This window comes from Crinia signifera, chromosome 1 (assembly GCF_055691185.1).
Source record: "Crinia signifera chromosome 1, ASM5569118v1, whole genome shotgun sequence".
NCBI lineage: Eukaryota > Metazoa > Chordata > Amphibia > Anura > Myobatrachidae > Crinia > Crinia signifera.
In genome coordinates this window covers 112,392,513-112,414,766 of record NC_139217.1, presented here as the reverse complement: position 1 = coordinate 112,414,766, position 22,254 = coordinate 112,392,513, and the positions used below count along the sequence as shown (strand labels likewise).

The window sequence follows — 22,254 nt, the reverse complement described above, 5'->3', positions numbered from 1 at the left end:
GTGGCATAGAGAAATGTGGGGTAGATTTATTATAGCGGCGCTAAACACGCCGCTATAACAGTTCCTGCTTTGCCTCATTAGCGAGGCGAAGCAGGAGGGGACATCGACAAGATATATCAACATCTTGCCGGCCGAAGCGGGGGAGCGCTAACTCCCCCCTCAGACGATGTCCCCTCCTGGAGACAGCGCATCAGTTAATACTGATGCACCGTCTCCTTCCCCCCCCCCCCCCCGGCCGGCTGACTGGGCATGCGAGGGATCTCGCTACTCTCGCGAGATCCCCAGCGCAGCTCAGAGCCAGCAGCAGGGACAGCGCTGTCCGTGCTGTAGGCATAGGGCATCGCCGCCTGCAGCTGTCGAAGTCGATAGCTGCAAACGGCGGAATGGTCAGCGATGCTGACCGTTTATAAATCAGGCAGGAGACAGGTGCGCAATACAAAATATTGTAGCTGCGCTATGCCTCCTGCCCCACACCGCCGCACATAAAAATCCCGCTCAGTGGGTGTCATAGATGAGGGGAAGCGCTATCCCCTGTCATAAGTCACGGGGATAGCGCATATTCCCCTGATCGTCAGTTCGTAAATCTACCCCTGAGTTCCCCCACCTCTGCATGACTACTTTATGCCCTGTTCACGAACATTTTTTAATAATATGTATAGGTAATGTATACTACTGTATGTATATTGTAACATGTCTAATAGATACATTAACCAAAAACAGTTGAGGCTACAATGAATGTATCTAATTATCAGAATAGAAAACAGTGAAAGACTGCGGCAAAAGCTCTGTAGTCGCCTAGTTACTAGCTAGTGACAGCCAGCAGATGGATATGTATAACACACGTGTTCCTCGTCCTGGCGTTGTATACAAAGTAACCACTGCTGCAACTGCAGCAGGAACACTTCCTGCCTGGCGCAGTGCACTCCGGGAGTTGTAGTTTCAGTCGACCGCTGGTGTGCCGGTACGATCTTAGAGGAGGCTCAGCACATACTACTACTCCCAGACGCCCGTGGGTCGCGGCATGTTCCCTGCTTGGACATGGCTGCGACCTTGCTGCAGAACGGCAGCCGCGGGTGTCTGCTGTTTCTAGTGCCTGGTGTGAAGCAGCAGCAGTCTGGCCCACTGTCTAAATACCTGTGCCGTATAAGGAGGCGATGGAGAGCAGCTAGCACCGCCTGCAAACATGACACAGATACAGGGTATATTTTCACACGGTCTGATGTATGCATCGGTCTGGGGTGCTTATGTTGGGATTTCGCTATTATGGCAGTAAAAGAGGAGGTAGAGATCAATAAAAATATTTTCTTAAAAATAATTAAATTACTCCTAATTACCAGGCATAGTCTATAGGGCAATATTCAATGCTCTTTTGCTAACTGTGACAGCGAGCAGTGCCGATAACTAGCGTCGCGGGTCAGTATTCAACTGACCCCCCTGCACACACCGTTTCCACCTGCGAGCTTGAAACGGTGTGTGTGGGCGCCAAAACAGCGAGGCTCGTGGCTAAATGCAGCGGGCTCCCAGCATTAGTCGCGAACCTTGTGGTTTGGGGGAATCCTCGCCATCTTCTGGACAGCAAGTATTCCCCCGGAAAGTTTATTAGGGAGAGTGGCCGGCACAGGGGTTAAACAGCGAGGGTGGCATGTTTTCAGCCGTTTAACCCCCTCGCTGGCCTCCTTGAATACGGCCCTATAGTGTTGACATGCTTTATTGCTTATAATATGGCATTGCTCCCCTCGCCTTTCTCAGTGGTGTATAGTATAACCACAATAGGTTAATGCTGGGAGATAACTTTTCAGAGTTCTGTTTTAGATAGTTTATCGGTACATATTTGTTGTCTGTAAACTATGGCGTATGTTAAGCTGCGCTTCCTCCTGTATTGATGCTTACCTATTTAACGTGTCTTGCTTCCCCATAGACTTGTCACTAGGTTTGTAAGCCATTATTACTTGTAGTTGTCAAGATTATTGATATATACACTCTAAATATGTTTCTATTCAATGCCGCTGGCGAGGGGGATTCTGTTTCGAGGGTGGCTTGTTTGTGGCGAGGATTGCCGAAAACAAGCCACCCTCGCCATCGAACCTGCTCGCCCTATTCTATGTTCCGGGGGAATCCTCACCACCAGAGGATGGCGAGGATTCCCCCGAATGGCAAGGTTTACCGCTAATGTAGCTAGCCCACTGCATATAGTGGCGAACCTCACCTTTTTGATGGCCGCACTCTCCGTTTCCACCTCGCTGGAAAAACCTAGCGAGGTGGAAACGGCGAGTGCAGGGGGGGTCAGTTGAATACCGGCACTGCTCGCAGTCATAGCTTACCATAGGGCATAGAATATGGGTAAAGGAGTACAATAGATTAGCATGATCCTGTTAGCTGCCTTGTGTGCTAGCCATTGCGCCTGGCATTCCTTCCCACTCTCCCTGTCTCTTTTCACCTCACAAATCTCTCCCAACTGCTGCCTCTGTGATGAGCCCCCAAGGCTCCTGGCATCCCCTCTAGGCAAGATTAATGACCGTTGGAGCCATGACCAAGGGTTATTTATCTAAGTTTGGTGAGTGATAAAGCACTTACCAATCCGCTCCTAACTCGGGCTGACTGCTTAGTGCTTTCTCATAGTTACATAGTATTTTAAGGCTGAATAAAGACTTCCGTCAATCCAGTTCAATCTTGGTATATTAGCTTCCTCCCATGTTATATGCAGGGCCGCTGACAGGGGGGTGCTAGGGGTGCAACTGTCCCAGGCCCTGACACACTGGCAGAGAGGAGAGAGCCCGGGCCATTCTGTTGCCCATTACCCCCCTTGATCAATGGTTGCCCGCCCCCTGCTGCAGCCTGCCACTCACCGCCCACCATCCTCCTTCATTTTTTAAGCCGCTTTTTCCATCTTTGGTAGACACTGAACGGAAATAAAACTGTTCAAACTGAGTTTTATTTCCAAAGGGAAGAGAAATCATTCCATGGTCAGCTACCCTGGGATGATTTCTCTTCCCTTGGCCGCTGGATGGGAGGGGATGTGTTTGTGTGGTCCTGAGGGTATTTGGCAACGGAGGGGGGCCCTGCTTATTTTATCAGTCCTGGGCCCCACATTTTCTGATGGCATCCTTGGTTATACGTAATGTTTAATGTGATGTTTAAGGACAGATTATGCTTATTGTTTGTACCCTGGATGTTTTTAACCAATAGATGTTTGTCCAACCTTATTTTATATGTGTATATTGTGTCTGCCGCCACCACATCTCAAGGGAGAGAGTTCCATAGTTTGGTTGCCCTGACTGTAAAAAAATGTTTTCTTCTAATGGAACGGAATCTTCTTTCCTCTAATCTAAACTCATGACCTCGTGTCCTTGAGTCCTTCCTTACAGTAAAAAGGGCGTCTGACCATTCCTTATATTGTCCTCTGATATATTTGTACATGTTTAGCATGTCCCCCCTTAAACGTCTCTTTTCTAGCGTAAACAATCCCAAATGGTTCAATCTATCTTCATAGCTTAAATTCTCCATTCCCTTTATTAGCTTTCTTGCTCTTCTTTGGACTTTTTCCAATGCTATGATGTCTATTTTATAGTGCGGGGCCCAGAATTGTACTCAATATTCCAGATGTGGTCTAACCAATGCTTTGTGCAGTGGCATAATTACAATTGAGTTCCTATTCTACATACCCCTTTTTTATGCATGCTAGTATCCCGTTCGCCATTTTTGTTGCCATATGACATTGGGCACTACACCCCAGCTTGTTGTCGATTTGGACTCCTAGGTCCTTTTCAAGTTCTGAAATACCCAATGCCTCCCCACTTAGGTTATAGCTAGCACATTGGTTATGTTTCCCCAGATGCATTTATCCACATTGAACCTCATTTTCCACTTTTTAGCCCACTCGTCTAATTTAATAAGATCGCTCTGGAGCGTGGAGACATCCTCGGTTGATCTTATTACTCTGCTCAGTTTTGTGTCATCTGCAAAGATGGAAATATTGCTGAGTATACCCACCCCAATATCATTAATAAATATATTAAATAAAAGGGGCCCTAGCACCGACCCCTGTGGCACTCCACTTAATACTGGTGTCATATTTGATAATGCGCCGTTTACTATCACTTCTCGATTATTCTTCACTTTATCTCTCTCCAAGCTTCAATAAATATCTAGTAACATAGTTTGTGAGGTTCAAAAAAGTCCATCGAGTTCAACCTATTAATACAATTATACTATAGTAGCTTTCTCCAGCATTCCCGGAGCCCTTGGCTGACATTTACCCTACTGGACCTCCCACTATGCATTACTATTAATGGTTGTATCGCTGGATGTCTTTCCCCACTATAATTTGGTCCAACTTTTTTCTTCAATATATTAAGTGAATCAGCCATCACTACCTTTTCTGGCAGATAATTCCAGATCTTAACCGTTCTAACTGTGAAGGACCCTTTCCTTCAACCTTAGGGGATGCATGTCCTGTGCATAGACCTCATGGTATATAGAGCACCTGACAGTTCTGTGTATTCTTGGTTTCCCTTCTCTGGACCTTCTTCAGTTCCAAAATATCTTTTTTTAGGGTGAGGTGCCCAGAACTGGACCCTGAATTCCGTGTGGGGCTTTACTAATGCTTTATCCATTAACGCATTCACGGGAATAGATGCTCGTGCCTCTCTCTCTTAGAAAACGGCACGTCAAGATGGGTCGTTTCGGCACACCGACGCTACAGATGAGCATGGCTCCACATGTAGTTGGTTGGACTGAAAATCTGGTACTGGATGGGAGCATCTGACAATCAGCAAGTTACTCACAAACCCAGGAAAATGGACAAAAATGTTCAGACAAATTGTTTAACTTGAATTTATATACAGTAACGTGAGCGACGCTGACATTTTTAGCAGATATTTTGAACATCTCTCACCCAGAGATGTTGGCACTCAAAGGGTTAAATAAAACAGATTCAACTACAGTACCTTTATTGGGGTACAGTATTTTCCGTTTCCAGGCTTTAGGAGCATATTACTGGATTACGAATTACATTTGCTCCCATCCGGTATCAGATCTTTTATTTAATCCAACAAACTAGTGGGATGGTTGAAGGAAAATTGGTCTAGTGTATGGCCAGCTTGAGGTTACATAAATAAAATAAAATGTAAACCACATATCTAAATTAATAGAGGTATATTGTATTCTAATACCCCTGGCAGATAGAACAGTGGCTCCGAATCGGATGTACTTACCCTTTCAGACTTATGAAGTGGTATATTCCCAGGTCATCACTGTTCACACAGGATGCTTGGCGATGACTTCCTCTCCCAATTGCTCCTGAGCCCGCCATTCAATAGCCTTTTAGGTGCATTTTACACGGCAGCTGTCCCGAATCAGACATGGGTATAACCCTGGTCTTGACCTGGGATGAATGCACCAGGTCAAACCTTTCACACCACACCATGCCAGGCGGCCCCAGGTTGCACCAGCTTCACCTCTCAAAAGGAGTATTAGTAATTTGTCTATTTTTATGTGTATTTGTATATAGAACTGCCCAGTATAGAGAAGTGTTTGAATAGGATGTATGCTTCTGAACCTTCCAGAAGTAATGTTACCATTAAATGCAGAGGCGTAACTATAGCACCGCAGCCCCCACGGCCGCGCGCTGTGCATGTGTGGGCGCCGGGGGGCTGTGGTGCTATACTTAGCCCCCTCCCGTCCGCCCATCTGCCGCCCGCCAATCCGCCGCCCGCAGCCTTACCTTACTTCACTGGTCCCGTCCCGGCTCCCTTGCTGGCTTCATTCTTCTGCTAGTGAGACGGACCACAATAAAATGTCCGCCCCATATACTGTAGCAGACAGTTCTCTGAAACTGTCTGCTGTATGGGGGCGGACATTTTGTGTTGGTCCGTCTCACTAGCAGAAGAATGAAGCCGGGACGGGACCAGCAAGACAGGTAAGGCTGTGGGCGGGGGGCGCCCTCGTTAACGGCGGGGGGGCGCCCAATTCATAGTTACGCCACTGATTAAATGTATCTGCAGCTATGAAAAGTGCTTTTTCTTTTTTTATGAGTAGACAATAGTATGTGGCCTCATATGGACCAATATAAGTAGGTCTGAATTGAGTAATGTGTGCTGTTCACACAGCAAACTCGCACTCTAAATTGTATATTTGCACTCAATTCCAAAATCACATTTGCTTTTCTAGATGAAATTCCCATATTTTTGTGCACACCCACCCAAGTAGTTGAAAAGACATGGCAAAACTTTTTTTTGTCAGGGGTTCAGTGCAGAACTTCTGTGCCCCTTCCTAAGGAATAATCATGAACTTAGGGCAGGGGTTCCCAAACTTTTTTGAATCACGGCACCCTAGAGCATCAAAATATTTTCAAGGCACCCCTAGGCCAAATGCTTCTTATCGAGAAATTCAGAAAAAAAATATTTAATTATATGCATTGTGTTTATATGTCACAGTTATCTAGTGAGGGACAGGATTTGCTTCTGTTTGTCCACATATATTATGATTGGCAGCCACCAGCACTGGTTTTGCCTGATACATTGACCATAAATAATATGAATTGATCCTGGTCCACCAACCCAAGGCACCCCTGCAAGTGTCCTGAGGCACCCCTGCAAGTGTCCTGAGGCACCCCAGGGAGCCTAGGCACACAGTTTGGAACCACTGACTTAGGGGGTTTAAATAGCAGAAGTTGACCTATAAAGCCATGTCCGTTTTTAGAGGTAAACGGATGGCTTTGTATCTCTGTGAAGTCCTGCGGAGTATATTTGAGGTATATAAATACCTGGTAATAAAAATGGGCAAAGGGTGGTAGAATTTGGAGAAGAGAGGTAAAGGACCACTTGCTATAATTTTTTAGCTGTTGATAGGGAAAAAAAGTGCAAAAAAGTATTTGGGCACCTTTATAAACCTCCAGTTCTTTCCTTATGGTCACTATCCGCCTTTTACAGTATATTGGGCCTTATTCTGGTTCACTCTCAGAGGCAAATTCCTTATCAAATGGAAAAAAAAACATGTGCACTGCAGGTGGGTCATATGTAACATGTGCAGAGATAATTAGTATTATCAACTACATCATACTGTACATGAGATGAATGAAAACACCACAGCATGTGTGTATGTGTGTGGGCAAGGCTAGATGCATGTGGTACGAACATTATCTTAATACTATGTGGTATTTTTTGGGATAAGAGGATAGGGTGGAGGGCAACTTCACCTTATAGGTACAGTATATATTGATACATTATTATAAAAGATTACATTTTGGAGAAAATCAGCCTTCGAGGTGACCTCATTATGTATGTATATATCTGCATGTTGATCCTTGTCTTTAAGGATAATGAGGCTATGGAAAACTTTACCATGGGAGGTGATGATGGTCAGCTCATTAACTGAATGAGTGTATTGATGTATTTCAGGCTTTGGCATTTCTGACCTTAATTATTAGAATTTATTATTGTTGGATCGGGGAAGTAATTAAATAGTTATTTATGGTGTTCCTCAGTTTTCTCCCCTGCTGTGAGGGATACATTGGCAGCCCACTCTCTTTGGTTCTTCTTTGCCCTCTGTATTGCAGAAGTTGTTTTTGAAGGATTTTCTTTTTACAACATTTGTAATGAATATTTATGGAACTACTTGCTATAAACTTAAAAGGATTTGTACTTCTTAGGTTTGTTTTATATTACATTTGGCTTTGTTATTGATATCTAACTTGGTTACTATGGAATAATCTATCCAATGATAATTCAGATTAAGTAAATTCAGATCATATATAAACATTTGTGCATACATGTATGTGTAAATTACATGGTTATTATGGTCATATGTAGATCTCCGTGTGCATTGCATGTGACATTACACATGAAGCATCATAGGGGTACATTTACAAGGCTTCTAAAAATGAAGAGGTGATGATGCCCATTATAACCAATTACATTCTGTTTATCATTTTCTAGGATGCAATAGAAAAATCCTCAAATGATTTACTACTAGTCAATGCTGGCCAATATTTCCAATACTCGGGACTTGCCGCTACAGATTCGGCTTTTTGAAAAGCCAAATCTGCATTTGCAGTAATGGACTCCTAAGGTCCATACACACTGGGCGACTATGCCCAGTGTGTATGGACAGAGATGATCGCCATTATCGCTGGGGGGAAAAGCCGCTCAGTGCATACACACTGAGCGGCTTTCCCCCTGCCCGACGCCATCAGCAGGGGGAGGACAGCTTTGCTTAGCGCATCACTATGCAAAGCCATCCTCAAAGCCGCTCATCTGCTGTTATTACCAGCAGATGAATGGCTTTCATGGCTATGATGCGGGAGCGCGCAGCAGCGCTCACCATTCATCGCCGGGGCATACACACTGAAGGCTTTGAGCTGAAAGCTGCTCAAGCATGCTGTTTTGAGCGACTTTCAGCTCAAAGTCACCCAGTATGTATGGGCCTTAAGGGACAAATGTTATAGGGTGTGAGAATTAGAAATTGAGAAATTTTCTGAGTTTTCCCATTTTTTTTAAGCGGCAATTCATTACATGGCAAAATCAACCTGGTTTTTCTGTGTGCATGATTGCCACTTTTAAAAATAAAATGGGAAAACTCTCCCAAAATCTCTCACTTTCTGATTCTCACACCATTACATTTGCCCCTAAATTTGCAAATTAGCAGCCATTTCCACAGAAAGACATGGAGTTGCCGATCCACATTTTTTCCACCTTGAAAGTCAGAAATAAAAGAAGAACATTGCATAGATTGAATGGCGAATTTGATCTATTGTACGCAAAGACGGCAGATATTTCCAAGGATCAGGAATATCTGCCAGGATTGAATACCCTTATAAGTTTATGTCAGTCACTTTGTTATGTGAAAGTTTTTGATCGTTGGTATGCTTTGTTTATTTGAAGCAGGCATTCACCCAGAAGGGGAAAGTATTGTACAAAATCATATGTAATGGTGGTATGAAAAGCATTGACGTTCTTAATTCACATCTGATACCCACTGACCAGTTTGCTTGATTGTAAGAAACAAGAGTTTAGTTATATATTTTTAATTTACCACATACTTGGACAGTGATGGCTAACCTTGACACTCCAGCTGTTGTTGAACTACACATCCCAGCATGCCCTACTACAGTTTTACTATTTGGCCATGCTAAAACTGATGCAGGGCATGCTGGGATGTGTAGTTCAACAATAGCTGGCGCGTAAAGGTTAGCCATCACTGTACTAGGATGTATAGTTTACAGAACCACTAAATCATTTTTTATACAAGAAAATAAAGAATGGAATTAAATGCTTCCAGTTTACACATATTGTGGTAGGTTTTGCTTCCTTGCTGTTGAACAGGTACTATGTGGCTTTATGACACTTGGGAGGGCAGTTGTGATCTGGTTGGATAGGTGTGAACATCACCTGACGCAGAACAAAATGAAGAACAGCCATTTTGTATTTCTGGCCATATACACAGTATGTTCAGATGTCAAACTGATATAAAATATTGGTACTTACAGTATATGTTAGTAGGGCGCCCACTATAGTTAGTACGCTCATACCCCCACTATCCATGTTGGCATGGAGATGATTGTATATAGTGTGGCGAGAGCAGCGAGCCACCGAGCCCGAAGCGTGGCGAGCGTAGCGGAAAACTAAGCAAATAGCTTAGTGGGTGCCCAACTAACATATAAGTACCAAGATATTTAGAAACTACCAATATTAAATCAGGCCAGGCACTTAGGACTAAGCCACTGCATGCAGAGTGGGTAGTAATGCTGTTCAAGTAAATAGAGGAATTTCAAACATAAAAAGTTCTCTGCTCTTATCTGCTTTAAGCTGAAGTGCTTTATGACTAAAAGATCAATAAACAATAGTGCTGCTGGATTACTGTCAGATTTAAAAGACTCCTAAGAGAGTCTCGCTGAAAAGAAACTTAGGTCAAGCAATGTGTTCATTGAAAATCCTAACAGATAAAACCATTGATTAGTCTGCCCACGCCTGGGTATTGCTTATCTCACATTTTAGAGAAATACTTGTTCCCTGCATCTCTTTAAGGTTGGGTTCACTGAATCTTTTGAGAAATGTAAATCCCAGCTTCCCAGTCCAGCTTTCTAGTGCTAGGTTTTGAGGCATGATCTCTCATTGATGTTTACCAACACCAGAGAAAATCATGCTGCGATATGTTCATTTTAATATTTACAAATGCTAGATTTATACTTCCTTAGTCCCTCCAGTCACACACCGGTCTAAGGATTAAGCATGTCCGTAATTCTCAGATGCCGTTAGCTTCAAAAAATAAAATGAAACATGATGTAAAGCACCCGACCAACAATCTAAAGCACCTTTTCTCCTTTTGCAGTTCTCTGCCCTGGGAGAGTGTTGTTGGGCTTGAAGTACATGCTCAGATTAATTCCGTCTCCAAGCTTTTTTCAAGTTCCCAAGTTAAGTTCGCTGCTCCTCCAAACTCGACTGTGTCGTTTTTTGATGCTTCGTTGCCAGGAACTCTGCCAGTAAGTACATAAGTGCATTATGGGTAATTTCATTCCCTTGTTGGTCTGTATCTAACGTTCATATTTCTTATTTCTCTTTTACCTGTACTTCAAGCAAAACAAATGTTTCTCATGTGGTTTAATATATGTCTTTCAAACTTTCACAGGTTTGTTTATTTGTCCAGACCTTTAGGCAGCATATACTACTCTGATGCTTGTGTGTTACTTGTTCAAAAATGAAATGTAAAGCTGGCCCCTTTCCATACTCTGCATGGGAAAATCTCTTTCATGTCCATAGAACATGGCTACAACCATTCTAAATGGGTCCCTGTGCTGGTCATATTACTGTGAATAACAATCCATTCTCCCCAGATCATGCTTGTCCTACACTCCCTCGCTCCTTAGAGTCAAGCTGACACCAGTTTTCAGCTTACAAACACCTATTTTACCTGTCCCATTATAAGTCAGATTGTTAAGCATTCTTTGTACAGGTCGCATGCAGTTTCTCAGCTCACTCTCTTTATCCCCTTGGCAAAGTCTTATTATTAGACAAGATACATTGGGCTTGCTGTACCTGGACTTCTCCCAATGGATAAGCTCATATTACATTTAATCTTGTACGTGCATTTTCTTACCATCTGTATGTCACTGCTAAATTCGAACGCTGTAATTTTAACATTTACTATCCCTGCCTAGAGATTTTTGATTGTGGCACAAGTCTGTTCCAGATAAAAAGTTATTTGAAGTGGAGTTTAAACATTAGGTTTACGGTGTAAAACACTATCTTTCATACTGTATGTGTATATACTGTATATGTGTGTGTGTGTGTATATATACATATACTGTATATAATAGTCAAAGGATGCGACACCATCATTCAGACAGCACTACAGATGCAATGTTTCAGTGCCCTTTAATATATCATCATTTTCATCAGGCTTCAGTACAATTATAAAATATAAATACAAGCTTCACTTAAATAGCAGTGCACCGTGAATGTGACTATGGCGTTCACGGCACAGAACCACACATCCGGACGGCTTCGCCTGCTTGTGACATCAGCACGCACATAGAGGTGTGTTCGGCCCACCACTGTGTTTACCATCACCATTGTTACAACAATTAGACGCTGGGGGAACATAAAGCACTAATCAATAAATAATGTATACATAGATACATATAACGAGGAATCTGCATTCCCATCCAGTGTATATTAAGAAGTGGGTACTCCAATTAAGGTAACACATAAAGTGTACCATATATAAGTCCGGGTACAAACCAATACCAACATGGTCTGAATAAATTTCACCAAATTTCTGTAGTTTTGAAGAAAAAGTCCTTTTTCAATAGAATCAAGGAGATCTATATACTTGACCTTAACAGCCATATTAGTGTTAATAGAAATATTAAATTAAAATAGATTTAAGTTGAGCTGCTCAACTTTATGTACTAGAGTACCATGGCGGTGAATCCACCTGGCTTCACATTGTAACAGTTTTGTTGATCTATTACAACATATATTCTCATGTGGTCAATATTTCAAATAACACAATGGGTGTGTAAATCGGGCAAAATGCCTGGCGACTGGTTGCTCACTAGAGCCAGAGGTAAGGGCTGCTCTGATTGGTGAGCTTTCTTGTGAGTTTTAAAGGCCGTCTCCATTTTCCCAATATATGACAACCCACATGGGCATAGGATCTGATAAACAACAAAACGAGGATTGCAATTTAAATTATGTCTAATTAAATCTTTTTTTTTACTAGTCAGAGGGTGAAATAAGTAATTGGCACATGTTCAATGGAGGCAACCACTTTTGGAGACTTTAGGTATAGCTATCTGCTTATTAACCATTTGAGTCTCAACATTGCTGTGAGCAGTCCTCAATATATCTGCTAAAAATGCCAGCATCACTCACAGCAATATAGAAAAAATAAATACAAATACAGCCAGGTCAATCAACTGAAGCTTAGTTAAATTTTGCACCCCCCCAAAAAAACAGTCGCTGTGAGCGATGCTGGCATTTTTTATGGATATTTTGGAGATCTCTCACAGCAACGTTGGCATTCGCCTAACCCCATACTGTCTAATGCTGGGGTAGCCAACTCCAGTCCTCGAGAGTTACCAACAGTAAATTTTTTCCAGATCTCCTCACAGAATCACAAGTGAAGTAATTAGCGCCACCTGTGGATCTTTTAAAATGTGTTAGTGAGTAATGAGTGCACCTGTGCAGCAGCTAGGTTGTCTGGAAAATGTGCACTGTTGGTAGCTCTCGAGGAATGGAGTTAGCTACCACTGGTCTAATAGAACCACTTATACTCAGAATAATCCCCATGGTAGCAGTGCCACTTATACACATAATAAATGCCCATGATAGCAGCGCTGCCTACAAATTTTAAATGACCACTGTAGCATTGCTGCTCATATACATAATAAATGCCCATGATAGCAGATCTACTTATATACCAAATAAATGCCCACGATAGCAGATCTACTTGTATACCAAATGCCCATGGTACCAGAACCACTTATGTACAAAATAAATGTCCACGGTTCCAGGGCCACTTATTTATATAATAATTACCCACAGTAGCGGTAGCGCTTATCTACATAATAATGCCCACAGTAACAGATCCATCTACTGTGTATACATAATAAATGCTTATGGTAGCAGAAGCACTTATTTACATAATAAATGCCCACAGTAGCAGAACCACTTATATACATAATAAATGCCCACCGTAACAGATCCATCTACTGTATATACAAAAGAAATGCCCACGGTAGCAGTGCCGCTTATATACATAATAAATGCCCCACACTTCCGCACTTCAACCAGAATCAGTACACACACACACATTACCAAACATATACACACCACCAAATAGATACACACACATTAGAAACACACATTGTTGTAACTATAGCAACATTTTGAAAGCCCCACCATAAGAGAGAGAGAGTGTGTAAACAGATGGTGAGTAAGAGAGGGTAAAAGGGAGAGAGAGACAAGGTCTCAGGAAGAGAGGGGAGAGAGAAAGACTGTTAGGGAGAGGAAGGGATACTGCACAGAAAGAGGAGAGAGAAAGACAGACCAGGGATAGAGAGAGATTAAGTAATGAGATGGAGCTGGAGTAAGAGAGTGTTGAGAGAAAGAGAATGGGCAGAGGGAAGATAGAGCAGGTGAGAGAGAAAGAGAAGTGAGAGAAATGTGTGTGTGTGAGGGGGGGGGGGCATGGGGTGAGAAAAAGATGAGAGAGAGAGAGAAAATGGGATGGGGAGAGATCTTAGGGTAAGGCACTTAGGGGGTATGCTTAGGCACTAAGGTGGTATAATTAGAATTAGGAACTAAGAAGGGAGGTGTAGGGATAGGCACTAAGGGGGTATGGTTAGGATTAGTAGCTCTTCCAACACACCCATGGGGTGGCTGCCTAATGTCGTTTTTTTTATTGGGGTGTCGCCAGTAGCCCTAATCCCCAGCTTTCTTTTCTGTTCAGGTTTATGATGATTTGGGCATGAGAGCTCCAACAATAATGGTCCATTAGGAACAGTTGGAATATATTGGAGCTCACCCTTAAACCTTCATACAATGGGCACGACCCTGTTGCGTCTGTGGATTACATTCAGCACTGATGTTCCAATCCGTTTTATTAGTCGTTGCCACCAGAAGCGTGCGGTCTGATCACGACGTCTGCCACGGATCTCTTTCTGCTGATGCTGCAGATCTTTCAGTTCAGCATTTTTCTGCTTTATTTCAGCATGGTGTTCTATTGCCTGTACGGTGTCATTGGGAAGAGATTCTACCACTTCCTCCAGTTTGGCATTGGTCTCTGCAACCAGGCTGCCATTATCTCCATTCCCGGTGTCAGGCTCATCAGTGGCATTGCTGTCCCTTTCTGCTCTCACATCGAGGGTCCACGTTGAATAGTACTCCATCTGCATTTCCATCCAGCCATTATGAGGAGCATAGCGGTCAAAGCGATGCATAATAGTATCACCGAACATCGCAATCTCCACTTTTCCATTCTCTCTGGTCACCATGAGAGTTTCCTCCTCAGTTTCTGCAGCCGTCGCCGGTCTTAACTCATAGAAATGCTCGCCGCATTGTTGTTCTCCCAGATCTTCGGTCATAGATCCCGAAAAAACTGAATTATTAGTGGGTGGTTCTTCCTCAGGACCTACACCCTGTTCTTCATTATATTCTTCTTCATCAGTCCATGGACTGGTAGATTCCCAATAGCTGTTGTTAGAGGAATCCATTTCAATATTAACTTGATGCTAATTAATAGCAAATACCAAGTAATAGCTGCTAACTCTGTACAGTGAGTAATAGATGCTTACTGTCCAGTGAGCCTACAGCAAAGACACTTGTCTGTGCAGTGAGCTGGGTTATGTAGCACAAAGCCATTGTGACATCATAATAGCAGCCTGTCCCTCTGCATAGATTGGTTTTGTCAATAAAGTTTTAATATTTTGTAAAAAGAAAAACACAGGCTGTAAGAGAGGAGGAGAGTACAGTAACTTAGCCTATCCTATGAAAGCGGCGCCCATACAAAATCTTTGCATCACCTAGGGTGACCAACTCATCCCTTTAATCCGGGACAAATATTAATTACACAGGTTCTGTGGCTGGCTTTCACCTGGTTTTAAACTGCCACACCTCAAGACTCCATTTCACCTGGTTTTAAACTGCCACAGAACCTGTGTAATTAATATGTGTCCTGGATTAAGGGATGAGTTGGTCACCCTAGCATTACCTCTCATAAATAGATCCACCCTACATCCACCTATTAAGGGCCCCATACATCAGCAATTAATTGTGACAATTTTCAGATATGGAGATGATTGCCACAATTTGATTTAGATGTATGGGCTCCCCCTTTTGGCAATCCCAATCAAAATCGCCAATCGATTGCTTAATCAGATTTTTAAACATGCTTAATAATCTGGTATTATCTGCGGATCTTTTTTATGTGTGGGCATTCCCAATTCATCATCTTCATCTATTTACATTATGAACAGCTGAAATGACAATCGATTGGGCAATTTCCAGATATGAAGATGCAATCTTTAGATGGAAAAATCTGACGATCACTGAAATAAATCTGTAATGTGTGGGCAAAGTCAGATAGATTGTAAAATCCATTTATCTGGCCAAAAAATCCCTGGATCTGGAAATCCATTAATTGTGATTGCTGATGTATGTGGCCCATTACTCTGCGGATGGAACACACTCTTCCCGCCATCCCAGCATACTGTTTCCCAGGCGGCGGGTCCAGCGATGCGGGTGCTGCAGCCGCAAATTAGCAAGTTAATACAGGGGCCCAGCAGCGGGACTTGGGTCCGTGGGTGCTCGGGCCCTTGAGCACCCACAGAATCGGCACCTCTGACTCAAAGGATTATTAAAAAGGTTTGCTTGGCAATTTTCACACCTATTTAGGCAAATTCCCTTGGCACTCCAAGGGTTAACCTCCATCTTTACCAGGAAATCACACAGGTTGCGCCCTCTAGTATAGCATGTTCAGATCAACATCTGACTGTACGAAGAGCCGTAATGGAATGTATTAACCCATAGTATAAATGGAGTTTTTTTCTTTCTTGTTCCAATATTTATCCCTATCAGGTGAAATAACATGGTGTATAATATTATCAAGGTGCTGTCTATTGCAACCCCTAGTCAAAAATGTCATTTTTTGACTCCCTTATGAAAATGTCGTTTTCATAAGGGAGACCTTGTAATAATGGCTTTGGGTGGCAGCTAGAGTGTAGTAATAAATTATTATGGTCAATTTCCTTGGAAAAAATACTTGTCTGAACCAGTGTATGTGTCCCTGAAGACGGTGGAAATGTTCATGAAACGCCATTGGGCTAAATAAAGAAATGAAAGTGACTTTGGCCCAATAGGGTTACTGTCGCTTTAAGAGGTTCAGTCTTGTCAGGACAAATTGATTGATCACTCAATTGTGATACAGTTCAATACATTTATTAAAATACTGATACATAGTAAGGAAGTGCACTTCACAACAACAATAATAATGATAAAACTCATACAAGACAAATAACATGCAACATGAACTGCTGGCTATTTAGTGAGGCTTATTGCGGGCTCAAGATAGAATATGTTTTCTCATATAGCGATGTCACAGTTCCTTTAGTCAGATAATATATATGATCTGTGATATTTATATAAAATACATGTTTTGACTATCCCCAGTTAATTTTTAACCCAGAGTACCTTCCATGTTCTTCTATTAATTTTAGCGCCTGGGTATAATTATCTAGGTAAATCATCATATCATCTGCGTACATAGATAGCAGTTCTTTATTCTGGCCCCTTTGTTCAAACCCGTTCAATCCCTGGGTATCTCTTAGAATACAGGCCAAGGGTTCCATTGCCAAGTTAAACAGTGCCGGTGATAATGGGCACCCTTGTCTGGTCCCTCTGGTTAAGGTGAATGGTTCTGTTGTATATCCATTCACCTGAACCCGTGCCCTAGGTGCCTGATATAACAGTTTTACCCATTTTACAAACTGGGAGCCGAACCCAAATTTACCCAATACGGCCCAGAGATAGTCCCATTCCACGCAGTCATATGCTTTTGCTGCATCGAGTGTGGCCACTGCTGCCGTACCCGCGTGTTCCTTCACACTTTGTATATTTGTGTAGAACCTCCTAATATTAAGGGATGTACTATTGCCCTTACGGAACCCCGTTTGATCTGAATGAATAATTTTGTTTGTTACCCCCTCCAATCTTTTTGCCATAATTTTTGCTAATATTTTGGCATCTATATTAATTAACGATATGGGTCTATATGACTCTGGTTGGTTTGGGTCCTTCCCCTCCTTCGGTACAAAAAAAGTATAAAAAATCTTGGGGTTTTTTTTTCCATATATTTTACATTCCATATTAATCGGTGCATTCTTTTAAAGTGGTTTGTGGCATCTGTTTGCAACGAAGATGCATTTTCAGGAGAATCTTTTTGGGACAATAATACTAGACAAACTGAGTTGCACTGGGCCTGGTGCTGGCAAGGGCAGGAGTGTATGAAGACAGAAATATTCAGGAGCCTTGACACATATTTTGCTGTACATGCAGTGTGTGAGCAGTTGCAGCCAACTTCCATTCAACTGCATCAGGCCCCCGGTCTCCAAGCTTTTAAACATTTACAACTCATCTTTTCAGACAAGCGTATAACCTGACCCAATAACTCACTCACCTCATCTGATGTTTTCACATCGGTATCTGGTTTACAACACATACTGTCAGTTTACATATTTTAATGAGTGAGCTATTTGGGTTCTCATTCCTACTGTTACATTTGTGTAATTTCAAAATGCGTTATATTACCATGAATGCAGTACATTGTGCAGTGCTGGGAAAGCTATTGCTTTATGATGGGTAATAAGTAAAAGAGCAACTGTATAGAACTGTCTTATGTTCGTTCATATACTGTACATAGCAATAATAAAGAACATGTTAACCATTGGATCTGGTCAACAGTGACCCTATTGACATCGGTTAAGAAGGCGACATTCTCAGACTGTCACCATGTAAAATTTCAACATTCTCAGAATGCGGTACTTATGTAATATCCCGTTTTTTATGAGACCTCTGCGCTCGCCACACTTCGGGCACGGTGGCTCGCTGCACTCGCCACACTATATAAAATCAACTCCATGCGTAGTTGGATAGTATGGGTATGAAAAAATGGGGTGCATTTAACATGGGAGCCCAGATAATACATAAGTACCCAGAATGCTTATGTTGGGGTTTTACCCTGTCAGAGGGTAAAGTTTATGCTTTGAGTTGAGATTAGATTTGGGCTAAGGGACAATGGCCCTTATTCTGGTTGGTGCGGTCAGAGCCGCACACGGGGCTCCGACCGCACAAACCAAGGGCCGCCCACCCGACGGATCGCCACGGCCGTCCGTACACGGACGGCTGGCGATCCGCACAAAAATGGTGGAGGCTACGCCTCCACCATGGTGGGAGCTGCCCCCTGCCTTCGATGGTCGACGACCATCGAAGGCAGGCCCGCACGCCGCGGCAGCTCCCGCAAGCTCAGACCACACGGACAATCGTCCGTGTGGGAGCTTGAAAGGGGGCTGAAAGCTGACATCCGGCGACGTCAGCTTTCCGCCCCCATGTCATGGTAATGAGGGCGTCATGCCCTCATTACCATGCATACGCCCCGCGTTTGCATGGGAACGCCCATGAAACGCGGGGCGTACACATAGGGTAATGAGGGGCTGAAGCCCCTCACGCCCCTATACGCCCCCTTTGCGGCGGACGAAATCCGTCTGCGGCGAAGGGGGCTGCACATGCGCAGAATGACCTCTGCGCATGTGCAGAACAAAAACATCGGCGGTACGGCCGCACGCGGGCCGTACCGAGCCGAGTAGAATAAGGGCCAGGGTGAGGTTACGGCTGGTTAGATTTCTAGAGGGGGGAGGGTTAAGAGCAGGTAATAGGATAAAGGATAGGGAGAAAATACAAAACCAGAATGATGTTGGTCAGACACCTTCTCCAAACCCAAACATCACATTAGAGCAGAGACAATGCTGGGGCCACCGCAACCCCCAGGACCAGGTAAGTGGCTGCTGAGTCTTATGGCTGTACATGGTTGGCATCATTTTGCAGTTGCAACTGCATAGTACAGATTTGTCCTCCTACTCTATTGCTACAGTTGTGCCAAACATTCCTTTTTGGTGTGCCTACATTGACTTTCCTTAAATGACTTTGTCACATCTTTTTCAATGGCATGTGCATCTTAATCACAGTTCAGTGCATCAAAACCACTTCATGAGTTTGCAGTGATAAACTTGATATGTACCACAGAGTCTAAATCTGCTTTTCTTGAAGAGTCCTATATCAAATGAACCCAGGCATCCAACATTGTATGGTGTATTGAGGCAAGGTGTTTATGGATACATCTGTAGATGTAAAAATTCTGTAGATGGCTTCTCCCTGGTTTATTTTTGATTTTGGATCTTTTAGTTTGTTGGCGAGAGGAGAGCTATGCACATGCATTTATTGGTAACACCCCAGATACACTATATGGACAAATAATTTGGACACCTAACCATTACACTAACAGGGACAGTATTGACATTGTATTCAAAGACATATACTTAAATATTGAGTTGGTCTGCCTTTTGCAGCTATAACGGCTCCCATCCTTCTTGGAAGGTTTTCCACAAGATTTTGGTGTGTTTGTATGGGAAGTCGTGCCCATTGATTCTGTGAAGGCCAGGTTTGCATTTTCCATTCTAGGTTTTTCCAAAGGTGCGCAATATGGTTAAGGTCTGGACTCTTCGCGTTTCAGTCAAGTTCTTTCACATCGGAGTCATCAAATCATGTCTTTATAGTCCTTGCTTTGTGCACTGGGACAGCATCATGTTGGAATAGAAAAGGGCCTTTCCCAAACTTTTGCCACAATGTTGGAAGCATAAGAGCATATACCTCCCAACATAACCCTCTCCAGGAGGGACACAATGCTCTGCTTCTGGACTTCCCTCTTAATTTATGACTGCCGTCACCTTTGGTGAAACACCTTTCTCATTAGTTTACCAGTTCAAAACAGGTGACGGCAATCAAAAATTAAGACAGAAGTCCAATAGCAGAGTAGTTTGTCCCTCCTGGAATGGGTCATGTTGGAAAGTATGTATCCGTGTCTAAAATATCTTGGTATAATGAAACATTAAGATAGTCCTTCACTGAAGTTCAGGTGTCATGGCCCAAACCCTAAAAAACAGTCCCATACCATTATCCATATTCTACCAATCTTCACAGTTGGCATAATGCAGACAGGCAAGTAACGTTCTCTGGCATTCACCAAACCCAGATTCCCAAAGAGAGAAGTGTGATTTGTCACTCTACAGAACACCTTTCAACTGCTCCACAGTCCAGTGTCAGACCACTCCATCTGATGCTTGGCGATGTGAGGCTTGATGCATTTCATTAAGCTTATGCCACACAGTTTTTTTGCTGACATTAATGTCAGTGGAATTTCAGAACTCTTCAGCTATAAAATCAGCAGAGTGTTGCTAACTTTTATGCACCTTTAGCGGTTAAAATTTCATGAACTGTCTTATTGCAAAGCTGGCATCATATCACAGTACCACGTTTTAAGTCACAGAGGGGCAGATTTATTAAGCTTGGGGAAGTGATAAACTGTCTGGGTTTTTATCACCAGCCAATCAGTTCCTAACTGTGAAGTTACAGGCTTGGTTTGAAAAATGACAGGTAGGAGCTGATTGGCCGGTGATAAAAAGCAGACACTTTATAACTTCACCAAGCTTAATAAATCTACCCCTGAGTTCTTCAGAACGACCCATTTTGTATCACAAATATTGCAAATGGAGACTGCATGGCTAGGTTTTTTTTTTTTTTTTTTTTATACCTGTGGCAATATGTGAGATTAAAACGCCTGAATTCAATAATTAACAGGTGTGACCAAATAGTTTTGTCCTTTATAGTGTATTTAAAATAATAGGTGCCAGGTAACCACAAAATGATGGACCTGCTCTGTGCAGTCACTGTGAGAAGATAGGAAGAGGAACCTGCTGGCGAATGCTTGTATAATGGATTGTGATTCCCCTGGATCATGGTAGCTGGCCATGCCTTTATGCTTTTCATAGATTTGGTTCATTTTATAAGTGATTATGGCTTTCAAGCTAGAGCAGATCTCTACAAATCACTATTTGGCTATTTTAGACACGGTATAATTTGACACTTGCTACAATTTTAAATGTCTATTGTAGAATTCCCTTTGTTCTGCACATTTTATAGCAGCCTCGTTTGATATCATAGTGCTAGCTGTTGCCAGAAAAGAGAGATAAGCACAGGCAGTTTTTGTACTATCATTTATTAAATTTTTGCTCATACGGATAAAATGAGTTTAAGGACAATTTTCTTCTAAACCTAAAACCTACTATCTCAATTTCGTATTAGCAATCACATTTTCTCTTCGGTGTCACCTTTTGACAGAATAGAATGGATAGCATTAATAGTGACTTAACAGTAGCCTTCTGGATTACAGTAGTCTTTTCAGATATGAGAAACTATTATAAACGCTACATACAAATGAACAGTGGCTCTTATTTTTAAATTGAATTCCCTTTATTGACATTTGGAAGATAGCAGATTTTTTTCTCTGTTTTCAGTATAATGACTATAGATTCGACTGTTAATGGATTGAGCTTATTTGAGACAAACCGCGACACGCTCTCCCTATTAAATAGTCCAAAATATTGCACAATGCATTTTTCCCAAAGCCTTCAAGTGTCACCTACTGACATTTGTTGCCATCAAATTGTACCTTTTACGTACAATACATGCGACATTCTAGTTTTTTAATAAATGTTTCCATTTGCAAATATGCGTCTGTTTCTGCAATGTGTGAATGTTAAGACTCAAGATCAAAACATATACCCACTATTTTTTTTTTTAACTTAAGTGTATTGAATTTTATAAAGCAAGAAAAAAAACAAAGATTAAACCTCATTAAACACTATTACAATTAAAAAAGGAACACTGGTTACTAATCTATATTACAATGGAAGGACAGTTACTTCCCGGTGAGTATTTACCCCATCCGATCTCACCAATGTCCTAACTCTTACTCTCCCCCTAGTGCCAAACCTTAATGCTCACCTTGGGCATCCAAAAGTATTGTGAGCGCCAGGATCCGGTCTACATCTCCATAGAGATTATGGGCCTTATTCTAGTTCACTCTTAGAGGCAAATTCCTTCTTAGATGGGCGAAACCATGTGCACTGCAGGTGGGGCAGATATA

General features: G+C 42.5%; 1 protein-coding gene across 1 annotated transcript in view; it reads left to right on the top strand.

The window, feature by feature from the left end:
* The first annotated feature begins 931 nt into the window (after positions 1–931).
* GATB (glutamyl-tRNA amidotransferase subunit B) overlaps positions 932–22,254 on the top strand; it is a 103,668-nt gene continuing 82,345 nt past the window's right edge. The window contains exons 1-2 of the mRNA XM_083171604.1: positions 932–1,199; positions 10,327–10,477. Of these exons, the coding sequence (XP_083027730.1) occupies positions 1,039–1,199; positions 10,327–10,477 (312 nt within the window). The 5' untranslated portion in view covers positions 932–1,038. The remainder of the gene's footprint in view (positions 1,200–10,326; positions 10,478–22,254) is intronic.